Genomic DNA, 12,647 nt, shown 5'->3' with positions numbered 1-12,647 from the left:
CCGCTTCCCTCCTGCCCTGATCCACACCACGGCCATCAGCCACAGCGCCTCCACTGCGAGGGGATGGGGGGCAGGGGTGCAGCGCACCCGCAGCTGACAGCGGCAGGTGTGGGGCAGAGGGCGGAGGAGGGGGGCGGGAGGGGCTCTGCTTCCTTCCTGGGTCTGGGACGGCCTGGTGGGGCGTCTGGCGGGGCACAAGGACAGTGCCATCGTCTCGCTCAGTGAGCAGAGAACTGGGAAATGGCACCAGAGTGGGGGCAGGGGGAGGAAGGCCAGCAGGGTGGGGGGTGTGGGGAGGAAGGGGGGATGGAGGGAGGGGACTGAAGCAGGATCCCAAACCTGCTGTGTGCAACCCCCCTGTGCTTTAACGCTGGGAGGGCTGAGCCGGCTCAGGGGGGCGGAGCCAGGCGTGAAGCAGGAACGCAGTCTCCCTCCACTGTCCCCATCGCTGGGGCACCCCGAAGCTGGGATGTGGGGGTGTCAGCGGCTCCAGCACTGTCTGCTCAAAGAGGCAGCTTCCTGACCCTGAGGTCAAGGGGCCAGAGGTCTCCTGGCCGGGCCAGCCCGGGGCAGGTGCTGCCTGCGGGACGCCTGAGGCTGGAAGGAGGTCAGGGCCAGCGTGGGCGGCAGTCACCTAGCACGGTGAGGTAGGCCTTGGCCAGGTCCTGGTCCAGCTCCGTGCTGGCGACGCACGTGTAACTGCCCTGGTCCTTCTCGGCCACCCCAAAGATGGTCAGCGAGTCGTCCTCCTTCTTCATCCTGCGAAGATGAAGATGCCGTGGGGATGAGAGGAGGACGGCGGGTGGGGGCGGGTGGGGGCAGGTGGGGGCAGGGTGCTGCTTTCTCCCAGGCAGGGGGCCGAGGCCAGCGCTGTGCTCTGAGACAGGCCGGGCCTTTACTGTCACCACAGGCACTTCCAGGCTTGAGGGGCAGAGCTCATGTGGCCCGGAGCGGTGCCCTGGCCTGTGCCTGCCTCCGTGGCTTTCCTGGGCTCTGTGCTCCCTCCCCGCACCCCGCCCCAAACAAGGGCACCTCCAGGCAGGAGCGGATCGGGGCCTCTCCCCTGCCTCCCTCGTGGCTCTGCCCGTCTTCAGCCCAGTGGCTCCCCTCCGTCACCAGGCTCAGGGGAGCCTGTCTCAGGCCCCCTGGACTGTCTCCCAGGGGAGCAGGGTGAGCCAGCGACATCACTGTGTGCACCAGCGGAGGGCTGCCCACCCCAGCCATGCTCAGATGTGGCTGGGAACTGTGGGAGCCCAGGCCCGACACCAGCCCCAGGAGAGGGGGCCCCAGAGAGAACCAGGGGTTCTCAACCCTGCCTGCAGGCCAGGGCCTTTGACCTACTTTTAACACCTGGGTCCTAGTGTGGGGCGAGGGGTTCAGCAGCCAGCCTGAGGCCCAAAGCTAGCTGGGAGTGGCCAACCCTGCCCTCTGCTGGAGAACACGAGTACTGCAAGCTGGGCTGCCAGCAGTGGTACCTGGAGCAAGGGGAGCTTGGGGGAAGAGAGGGGAAGAGGGAACAGGTGTCCGGCACCAAGAGTGATGCCCCAGCACCAGACCTGTTGCTGATGTAGAGCGGCTCCTCGTCCTTCAGCCAGGACACGGTGAGTTTCAGGGAGGGGTCGTGTTTCACACGGCACTCCAGCTGTACCGTGGTGCCCCGTTTGGCCACCTGGTCCTCTGGCATCCGGTAGATCCTGGTGGGGTCTGCAGAAAGCCCAAGGAGCTCACCAGGGGTCTTGTCTCTGCCCAGCACCCCCATATGACCATGGAGGGTGATCCCGAGGCCCTGGACCAACGCTGGGAGCTGGTGGGAACCGGGGGCGGGGCTGGCGGGGGGTCACAGGGAGGAGTTTCCAGATCTTTCCATATGGCTCAGGAGCACAGGCTGGGGCTTCTGGGGTGGCAGTGGGAGTCGGTGCGGCAGCAGTTTCCCTCCCCCTCCCCCTTGGGGCAGGCTGGTGGGCTGGTGGTAGAGTGAATCGAAGACCCTGCCCCGGGGCCAGCTGGGAGCCTGGAAGGATGTGCAGGTGCTGAGGGCCCATGTGGGGTCAACGGGAGGCAGTGTTTCCCGCGTGAACACCACACGTGGTCCTGGCTGTGCCTGGGAAGCCAGGCCCTCACCTTTGACCTCCAGGCGGACCTGGTTCTCGGCTTTGCCCAGGATGTTGGTGGCGACGCAGGTGTAGATGCCCTGGTCCTCCTTGCGAATCATCTTGATCTCCAGGCTGCCGTTCTCGTGCACGTGGTAGTTGCCGCCGTCCAGGTTGCTCCCCTGCCCATTCTTAAACCTCACGACGGAGCAGCAGAACACACGGTGTACTGAGAGGGGGCTGCCGCGGGAGCCCCGGGCCAGGAGGCCGCAGCCCCGAGCCTCTCAGGGCCTCTCCGGGGCCTCAGTTTCCCGCTCTGCACACGGAGGGGCTGACCCAGGTGGTCTACTGCGCTCTGCTTAGTTTTGGCCCTTCGGGGCTCCCAGGTCTCGCTGAATACCCACGATGGGCCAGTTGGGGCGGAGCAAGGTGAGACCCATGGCCCTGCCGGGGGAGGCCTGGCCCCCTGGGACTTACCATCGGAGCGTGGGGATGGGAGACCCGAAGAACGGGCAGTCCAGCCGGGTGCGGTTGTACAGGATCACTCTGATGAGCTGGTTCCGGGGTGACAGCATCCGCGGCGGCACATCTGCGGTGAGAACCGGTGCTGGCTGCGGGGTCTACCTCTCCTGCTGCTTCCCCCTGGGCCTGGCGCCTACATGCTTCCTCCTCACAGCATCTCCCCTCCCCTCTACAAGAGTCCTCCGAGGAGGCGAGGAAGGAGGAGGCTCACCTGTTTGCCCCACCCCCCAGCTTCTGCAAGGGGCTTCCCCAACTTACCCAGCAGGTCCTCGAGCTGCCCCTACATAGCCCTCTCCTGGCTCAGCAAGGCAGTCAAGTACCTGGAGCCACCTCCCACCCGACACCCTGAGGGTAAGGGCGAGTTCCCCATCCTGCCAGCCTCTTGCTTGCCCTGCCCATGGCCGGGAGGCAGACCCTCATGCAGCCCCGGGCAGACCGCTGTGGGGGCGCTCACCCAGCACGCTGACGAAGGCGTTGGCCAGCAGGTAGCCGTGCTCGTTGGAGGTGTTGCACTGGTACACGGCCCTGCTGCTGATCTGCGTGTCCCGGAAGATGATGGTGTCACCGGCCACCTCGCGGTTCGGGTTGGGTGGTGCCGCTACAGGTTGGACAGAGACACTCCTCGTGAGCAGCAGGCCAGGTGGGCGGGAGACAGGAGGGGCTGTGGATGGATCTCCCAGATACCATTAGAAAGCTGGCGCTGGCCGGTTCCCGAAGACCTGGCCTCACCACTGCTGAATGTGGGCCCTTGCAGAGCCCTCCTGGAGCCCGTTTCTCCTTCTGTCCCAGGGAACGCGAAGCCCTGCTCGACCCACACGCGGGGGAGAGCGGAGGCTCCGGAAGCGGACGGGGGTCGAATTCTGGTCCCAACACCTACGGCCATCTCTGAGACCTCGGCTTCAGGCTCCTTGTCGGCAGAGCAGGACGCCCAAGCGGTTTGGGTGAAGGTAACTTGGGAGTTTGTCATATGTAAAATGCTCAGCAGGAGGTGCGGTAGCACTGACAGTCACTGCTATTGCCCTTTTAATCCAGCGTGCACTTATTTCAATGTTCTGCATAGTGCAACAGACAAATGGACAAGATCGACCCCCTCCCCCACCCTCTGCAGACATTCAGAGTTAGACCTGGGAGCCAGGGCCTTCTGGAAACAGAAAGGGTCCTCCTAAAATTTTTTTTTAATATTTTATTTATCTGAAAGGCAGAGTGACACACACACACACACACACAGATCGTCCTACCCACTGGCTCACTCCCCAAATTGCCTTAATGGCCAGGGCTGAGCCAGGCTGAAGTCAGAAGCCCAGGAGCTCCATCCAGGTCTCCCACGAGACCCAAGCAAGTGGGCCAACTTCTGCTGCTTTCCCAGGAACATTAGCAGGGAGCCGGGTCAGAAGCAGAGCGGCTGGGACTCGAACCAGTGCTCCGATGTGGGGTGCTGGTGTTGTAAGTGGTGGCTTAACCTGCTGCACCACAACGCCAGCCCCAAGGGTCCTCCTACCTGCCTAAGCTCAAATCTCCCCAGGCAATGTACCTGGACCCCGTGAGGACGTCACTCTCTCTCAGTTCTCTGGGGCCGCTGGCTGTGGGGTCTCGGGCCTGCCCTCCTGCCCACTCTGGCACTGGGGCAAGCCAGGAATCTCAGCTCCATTGTCCACGAAACAGGGAAGAATCACCCCCACCTGTGCCCACTGCCACCCAAGGAGGGCTCAGAGACAGGAATGACAAGGAGCCGTCGACACAGCTTTCCAGAACGCTAAAGAACGGCCACGTTCTCCATCTAGAACCGCCAGCAGGCGACTTCTGCCCCAGGCGCTCCAGCTGAGGCTGAGATGGCTCGCTCAGACCCGCAGTGGGGAGGGTGCAGGAGGGGGCAGGAGTCTGGCCCTGCGGGCGCCACTCCACAGACAGCGGGTCTGGGCCAGGAACTGCGAAAGCAGCAGAGGACAAACGAAGACAAGATCAGCATCTGTGTCGTCACCCCTCCCCGGGCCCGCTCAGCAGAAAGGTGCCGCGAAAAGCCAGGCCAGCACCTCAGCGCCTCCTGGCCCAGTTCGCAGGGAGCCAGCTCTCCCGGCGGGCGCTCCCTCACGGGCTGCTGCAGAGTGGCAGACAGGCGATCCTTCCGGACCACGGCTCTCGGCTTCGAGTCCTGGGCTGCGCTGACTTAACAATGTCGCAGTGTAGCTGGCACCACTGTCTGACTCTGAGAGTGCCCCGGGGCCAGAGGGACCTGCACGGGGCAGGCTGTGTCCCCATTTCCACCTGCAGCCAGGGTCGCTGTATTTCCTGGGGACGGGGCTGGGGGTCCGTGGCGTCATCACTTAGCAGCTGTGTGCTCTTGGGACTCGCTGTGCCAATCGCAGCCCTGTTTCTCACTGTGAACGTCTGAGATTTGAGACGACAGGGCTCTGGTGCTAGGCACACGGTGAATGTCTCCCTGGTACATTCTTAGGGCTGGGTGCTGTGTTGTAGCAGGTAAAGCCACCACGTGTGGCACCAGCATCCCATATGGGTGCCGGTTTGAGTCCTGGCTGCTCCACTTCTGGTCCGGCTCCCTGCTCAGGTGCCTGGGAAAGCAGCAGAAGATGGCCCAAGTCCTTGGGCCCCTGCACCCACGTAGGAAACCCAAAGGAAGCTCCTGGTCCCTGGCTCGGTCTGCCCCAGCCCTGGCTGTGCTGCCATCTGAGGATTGAGGCAGTGGGTGGAAGATCTCTCTCTCTGTCTCTCCCTCTCTCTGTGTAACTCTGCTGTTCAAATAAATAAATCTTTTAAAAAACCAACAAAAGGCATGTTCCCAGGCATCCCTCTGCCTGCGCCCACCTCTGCACCGCTCGCAAGTCAGCTCCTGAATTTTCATCGGCGTCCTGTTACCTCCCCTCTGAGCCCTCAGAGAAAGACATGGTAGGACACGCAGGAGAGACTTCGACGTGAAAACGTGACCGAGACCCTGGCTGCGAGGGCCCACAGAGTCTCCACCCCATGCACGTGGGCAGGCCCAGGCCTTCCCACATCTGCACCTGCTCGATCATGGCGCCTGTGTACCTCTGTGCTCCTGGGAAGCTCTTCTTCCTATCCAGCCCCACCTCGGCAGACAGCAGGACTCGGTTAACTCATGACAAGGAGTCACTGAGCTCTCTTCTACCTCTCGGGGCTCAGCCAGCACTCAGAGCCCAAACCCTGGGAGAGGCAGCCACAGACCCGAACTGGGCTCTGCAGATTCTCGAAGCCTGGACACACAGCCAGTGCCTGCCGGCCCCCAGCTCTCACACAAACAAGAGGCAGGGATCTTAGTGCTGGAGAGGCCCCAGGAGCTGGGCTCGGAGAAGCAGCAGCCACTGGGACCCTCGTTCCCTCCGCTTCCAGCCAGGGCTGGCAGTGCGGGGGTCTGCAGTCTTTGACAAGGGGCCTGGGGGGGGGGGCGGCTCGTGACTCACACTGCAAGGGCTCCCCGTTCACCATCCACTGCACAGTGGGCTTGGGGTTCCCATTGGCTCGACACACCAGCCTCCCATCCTCGCCAGGAGCCAGGACCAAGTTCTTGGGTTCATCCAGCCAGTAGGGAGCAGCTGGAAGACAAGGAGGGGGCAGGCAGGGGTGTCAGGCAGGCTTGTGCCGGGACGGCTGGGAGCCCCAAGTCGCAGCCCAGGCCTCCCCGCCAGGCCGGGCTCGTCCTCACGGGAAGGCTCGGCCCAGCCTGCGCGTGGCTGGCCTGGCAGCGCGGATGCTGACTGCGTCACAGAGCCCTCCGTGGGGCTGCTCGGCAGAGCCCCTGGAACACCCTGGAAGCTCCTGCTGCCAGGGCCCGCTGACAGCCCAGGCTGGTGGAGGGCTCGGGGGCTGGTCAGTCCCTGCGGGTCTCGGCCACTCCAGCCACCATCAGCCCACCCAGAAGCGGCCTCGTTTCATCCTGTTAGCCCCAGAACCTTGGGGAGACAGTTCCTAGCAGGGCAGCCCTTCTGACAGTCTGGAAAATTCTGGGAATAGCTGGAATTTTTTTCTGAGAAGTCTTTGGGTCAGTTTCCTCAAAGGCCAAGAATCCCCTGGGTTGAGTGTGAAACCACGGCCGTGAGATCCACCAGGGGGCGCCGAGGAGACGCTCGTTCTCTGCTCTCTGACCCCCACCGTCCCACCACCCACAGCTGGGGGCGGGCATCTAGGGAAGTCCCTCGGCCAAGAGGACTCCCCATTTCTAAAAGCAGCACAGCAGCACGTACGAGCACGCAGACGGCACGGGGCTAGGACGACACGTCGCAAACAGCGATGCAAAATGAAACACGGGAAAGGCGGGTGGGCTCCCGACGGGCCACGGGAAGAAATGCACCTGCCGAGGGGGCCCCAGCACCGAGCAGTACCCGGCGGTGGGCAGGGTGGGCTCCTCCCCTCAGCCGCCCCCTCTCCCAGGTGCACTCCCTCCCTCCCACCCACGGCAGGTCACTGCTGGCCACTAACCGCTGTGTTGCGGCCTCCCCCGGGGCAGGGCGGGCCTGGTGCTCAGGGCGGCCCAGGGATCATAATGAGAAATACACACAACGTACCCTTTACTCTCACCGAGATCGTGTGCCGGATGCTGCCCATCTTGTTGGAGGCCAGGCAGAAATACTCGCCGGAGTCTTCCTCGGAGACGTTGGTGATGCGCAGGGCCTTGTTAAAGTTCTCAAACTTGGCCTTGTCCGAGGGGAGGTCCCCGCCTTTCTTGTACCATGCAATGTCTGGTGTGGGGCTAGCAGGAAACACAAGCCTTAGTGCTACACATGGCCGCTCGCCACATCTCGGAGCCTGGCACACTTGTCCTGTGAGACAGGACACTGGTCCACAGAGAGCCTGGCGGGCCTAGCTAAGACCCCCGGGGGTCCTCCTGCACGTGCACACAGGATGCCCGACTGTCTCCCTTCTCATCTCAGGCAGAGATGGCCAGAATCTGCGAAGCCCTGCTGCCGGCATCTCTTTCTGCTGTGCTGCTGTGGGCACCCACGCGGGGAGAACACAGCACATCCACCGTACACCGTGCTGCTGCAGGGCGGCTGGGGGCGTGGGCGATACCTACACCCTGTGCTGCCGGAGGGTGGCTGGGGTGTGGGCGATACCGACACCCCGTGCTGCCAGAGGGCGGCTGGGGCATGGGCAATACCTATACCCTGTGCTGCTGGAGGGTGAGTGGGGGCGTGGGTGATACCTCCACCCCGGAGGTGGCTGGGGGCGCAGGCCATACCTACACCCTGTGCTGCCAGAGGGTGACTGGGGGCGCGGGCGATACCTACACCCCGTGCTGCCAGAGGGCAGCTGGGGGCGCAGGCCATACCTACACCCCGTGCTGCCGGAGGGCGGCTGGGGCATGGGCAATACCTATACCCTGTGCTGCTGGAGGGTGAGTGGGGGCGCGGGCGATACCTCCACCCCGGAGGGCGGCTGGGGCGCAGGTGATACCTACGCCCTGTGCTGCCGGAGGGTGGCTGGGGTGTGGGCAATACCTACACCCCGTGCTGCCAGAGGGCGGCTGGGGCATGGGCAATACCTACACCCTGTGTGCTGGAGGGTGAGTGGGGGCATGGGTGATACCTCCACCCCGGAGGTGGCTGGGGGCGCAGGCCATACCTACACCCTGTGCTGCCGGAGGGTGGCTGGGGGCGCGGGCGATACCTACACCCCAGAGGGTGGCTGATACCTACACCCTGTGCTGCCGGAGGGTGACTGGGGGCGCGGGTGATACCTGCACTCCAGATGGTGGCTGGGGCGCGGGCGATACCTCCACCCCGGAGGTGGCTGGGGCGCGGGCGATACCTCCACCCCGGAGGGCGGCTGGGGCGCGGGCGATACCTCCACCCCGGAGGTGGCTGGGGCGCAGGCGATACCTACACCCCGGAGGGCGGCTGGGGTGCGGGCGATACCTCCACCCCGGAGGGTGGCTGGGGCGCGGGCGATACCTCCACCCCGGAGGGCGGCTGGGGCGCGGGCGATACCTCCACCCCGGAGGTGGCTGGGGCGCAGGCGATACCTACACCCCACGCTGCCAGAGGGTGGCTGGGGGCATGAGTGATACCTACACCCCGGAGGTGGCTGGGGCACGGGCGATACCTCCACCCCAGAGGGCGGCTGGGGCGCGGGCGATACCTCCACCCCGGAGGGCGGCTGGGGCGCGGGCGATACCTACACCCCGGAGGCGATGCACTCCAGTAGCAGGTCCATGCCGCGCAGCACCATCTGGCTGCTCGAGGTGCCCTGGGGGTACATGAAGCTGGGGGTTCTTTCCGCGACTCCTCGGGCTGCAACAGGACAGAGGGAGCGTGCCTGAGCCCACCACCCCAGGCGGACCAGGCCAAAGCTGGCGTCCAGAGAGAGCCGTTGCCTGGTGGATCCCACCAGGTGAAAAGCCCCTCACCCAAAGGGCCTGGGCGTCCCTGAGAGCTGGGTGGGGTCGCTCGGGTGCCTCGGCCCCACTGCACATGTGTGCTAGCAGTTCCAGGTTCTGGAAGGATCTGCCGAGAGGAGCCTGGCTTCCCTGAGGGTTCAGGGATTCCTCCCACCCCCCCTTCCCTGGAGCAGGGGTTGAGCTGAGTGATGAGAAGTTGACCCCCTGAGCATCCTGGGCTGGGCTCCCAGCAGTCCCTGGGGTGGCCTCTGGCCAGGCCATTTCACTGTGGTCCTTCCTCCCCAGACAGGGACGTGGGAGACAGAGCAGGGGTACACAGGGCTGCAGGACAGACGGCTGGCTCCCTGGGACCTGCAGACAAGCAGCCCCAGAGCCCCAGAGAAACTGTCAGCCACGCAGAGGGTTACGAATGGCTGAGCAAAGACTCGGAGAGAAAGAGAGTAGAGATGACAAGAAATCACTGGGGGCCAGGCACGGTCTGCCTCCTAACTAATGACTTGGGGAGGGAGCTGGGGAGGTGTTAATTGCATGTGAGATGGGGGATAGGTGGGGGAGGGGAGTGACAGTGGCAGCCAAGATGGAGGAGGTGGTGTACCCCTCAACCAGGTTGCAAAGGCCAGGTGGTCCCCAGGGACTGATGGTGTCAGGCTCACGTCAGGAAAGACGTCCCCGTGGGCAGGGTCTTGCCTGTCTGCGGACACCCTCGGCAGGACGGACCCCACCTTGCCCGAGCCCCCTCTTGCCACAGCTCTTCACGCGGCTCTGCAGCAACCCGTGAGCTGGAAGGGGCAGGAGCTAGGGTTTTCTAACCAGGAGCCCAGGCAAAAGGGAACCCCACAGCTCTGTGACAATCACAAGTGACAATCAGCTGAGCCTGGGTTCCGTGGGTCTGAGACAGCCCAGCGAGCCGGGCGGAGCTGGTGAGGCAGGGAGCCCTCAGGATGCCTGGGGGAGCACAAAGGCGTCCCCAGGGGCCTGGTCAGTGCTGGCAAAGTGAGGACTTCCGTCTCCGGGCAGCTGGTGTCTCCTACGGGAGCTTGCTGAGCTGCTGCCTGGCGGGCTGGGGGCTCCTGTTGGGGGGCCCTGGGGAGGGGTGCATGGCGCAGGGGAGGGAGAGATGGGACACACATAGGGGATGGGGCTGCTGGCAGGAAACACGGCACACAGCAGGGGCTGAACGAATGTGGGGTGAACAGATTACAAGGGGACAGGGAAACAAAAGAGAAGACAGCCATTACCCCATTCGACATTTCTCTTTCTGTAAAGGCGTCCTCACCTCCCCCACAGCGCACATGCATGTACACACACGCACACGCACACACACACAGAGGCTACTGAAGGGGTTAATCCATTATGTGGTTAATCGGTTACCGTCTACATCTATAGTTTTTGCAGCACCCAGCTCTCGGTATACGGAAGCCTGACCCCAACCATAGCTTCCTCCCACCGTCAGGGAGTCACCGAGACACTCAAGGTAACAGGGGGTCAAGGACACGAGGAGGAGGAGGAGGAGGAGGTGGCGATTCCAGGGCGGGAGGCTCTCGCGTCAGCCTGGGGAAGCTGTCAAGTGTTGGGAGCCTGTGCTGATGTGGAAGGCGTCGGCGCTCCACGCGGAGCCCCATCTGCGGCCCTGTGGACATTCAATTCACACATAGGTGCAGCACCACAAGCGCACACGAGCAGCAAAGCAGCGAGAAGGGGGAGGAGGGAGATTAGCAGAGACTCCAGCTGGGGGTGCTGTGGCCCGCTGGAGCTGAGGCTATGAAAGGTTACAGCCAGTCTCCTCTTGTAGGAAGTGGGCTAGCAGCCACGGATTCATCCCGAAGCACGAGAAGCTGCTGGGAAACAAGCCAAAGGTAAAAAAAAAAAAAAAATTTAAAAGCAAAGAACATTCTAGAAGTCACTGGTAACAACGGGGCCACCATTTGGTGAGCAGGTGTTACGGGTGAAGCACTGGTGGGTGGCTCGCTGTCCTGGGGAGTCCTCGCAGCAGGCCTGGGGAGGGTGCCCCCAGGTCCAGCAGGGGACACAGTTCCTGTGAGGTCATCGGGCTCGCCCAGTGTCACAGAGAGCTGTTCTGGATTCTGCACCGGGCACGGAAGCCTCTGCTCCATGCCTCCTCGGTGCCTCCCCTAAGCGAGGATCTTCCGCTTGTCCCCACTCTGACAGTCAGCACGCGCCATCTTAAACCAAACTCCAAAGGCAAAAGACGCTGTCTTCGCGAGCTGCTGAACTCCCCACTGCGTTCCATCAGATCCCAGGCCCGGCTCAAGAGCCCACCTCTCCCCAGCCACGAACAAACACACTCAGACCCAGCCACGGAGGAGAAGGCAGGCCCCAGGGGCACCTGGAGTGCACAGGAAGCTTGCAGGTGCATCGGGGCTGGGGCCGGCAGCAACGCCACTAAGGCTGGCCCAATAGGAGTGTGGTCAGCTGCAGCCAGGGGAATGACTGCGAGAATTTAGGACGGATTATCCAGTTGTGGCTTTGGGAGCCCCTGTTCCCACAGGAAGGGGCCAGGCCTAAGGCCTTCCCTGGAGAAGGTCCCCGAGGCAGAGTCTCCCAGACAAAGGTGATTGCTACAGTGTCGCCCCAAGGCCAGAGCACGCAGGGAGCCCAGGGGATCTGGCCCCGCCCTCATGGGAGCCTGTTGTTCTGATCTTCAGGGTGGGGCTGACCTAACACCTGGTCACACCCACAGCCAGATGCTGAGGCCCTCAGGGCGTGGCATCCCTCCACCACACCGTGGGAGACGCCTGTCCATCATCCGCTGCTGCCCGGAAGTGTGCTGGCAGCCTCAGGGGCTCCCCCTGCCAGGCACTCGTTGTCAGGACACAGGGCCTCGCGCATCAGCTACATCCAAGAACCTCTGCCGAGAACACTCCGTCCAGACCGCACGGCAGCTTTCAGCTCTCAGAACCGAGAACCAGAGACGCATGGGGCTGGGCTCCCAGCCTCCCGCCTACCTCTCTGGCGTGGAGAATGGCCGACCAAACCATCCCCGGAGATGAGAACTCTGTAGCAAAGAGGCTACCTCGCCGTCTGGGAGTTTCTCACCTTTCTCTCTCCAGCAGAGCCGAGCCTTTCTCCTCACCCTGCTTTCAGCACAGCGAGGACTTGGGCAGCTTCTTCCTCTAGCCTGCCCTGAGCTTTCTCCGAATTCTCCCTCTAGCTGCACCTGCCCTCTTCCCCTCATCTTCCCTTCACGTCAGACGCTCAGATGAACCGCACGAGCCGGGCAATGCTAAGCTGTTCCTGATCATTTACTAAGCACGAATGACGTGTGCAGCACTGGACCCAGAGCCACTTGATCCTGCCGCCTCGCTCTAGCCCCAGGAGTCAGGCACCTGTACATCCACCTGGCCGACCAGGAACGCGAGCTCTGAGACCCCAGAGGACTCGCCTCGCGTCACTCCACGGTACGTCCTGGAGCCTGGGTCTCACCTGGGCGGTCGGCCCAGAGTGGACCGGGCGCATCTCAAGTTGCTGTCTCAGTGGAGACCATAGTTCAAAGCCAACACGCAGGCGCGCTGGGCGTTCTCACTGCGCCCAGCTCCTGCACTCCGGAGAGAATCTTCCTGCTTCCTCCCTGCTCATTTTCTATTTCCTTCTCGAAGCACCAGCCCAGCTGTCTCCTGTTCAACGCGCGCCTCATTCTGGTTTTACAT

The 12,647-nt window shown here is 63.3% G+C and overlaps 1 protein-coding gene across 5 annotated transcripts in view; it reads right to left on the bottom strand.

Moving 5' to 3' along the window:
* Window positions 1-12,647, bottom strand: part of NFASC (neurofascin) — a 65,304-nt gene that overhangs the window by 35,113 nt on the left and 17,544 nt on the right. For all 5 annotated transcript variants that reach the window (XM_062211278.1, XM_062211279.1, XM_062211280.1 and 2 more), the window contains exons 7-14: window positions 8,761-8,872; window positions 7,148-7,332; window positions 6,047-6,178; window positions 3,067-3,210; window positions 2,568-2,679; window positions 2,122-2,288; window positions 1,557-1,704; window positions 635-759 (exon numbers count right to left, since the gene is read on the bottom strand). In XM_062211278.1, coding sequence (XP_062067262.1) covers window positions 635-759; window positions 1,557-1,704; window positions 2,122-2,288; window positions 2,568-2,679; window positions 3,067-3,210; window positions 6,047-6,178; window positions 7,148-7,332; window positions 8,761-8,872 — 1,125 coding nt within the window. The remainder of the gene's footprint in view (window positions 1-634; window positions 760-1,556; window positions 1,705-2,121; window positions 2,289-2,567; window positions 2,680-3,066; window positions 3,211-6,046; window positions 6,179-7,147; window positions 7,333-8,760; window positions 8,873-12,647) is intronic.

The sequence above is a fragment of the Lepus europaeus genome, chromosome 14 (genome assembly GCF_033115175.1).
Source record: "Lepus europaeus isolate LE1 chromosome 14, mLepTim1.pri, whole genome shotgun sequence".
Taxonomy (NCBI): Eukaryota; Metazoa; Chordata; class Mammalia; order Lagomorpha; family Leporidae; genus Lepus; species Lepus europaeus.
Note: the sequence above shows the minus strand (reverse complement) of the source record. Positions and strands in the feature narration are given on the sequence as shown.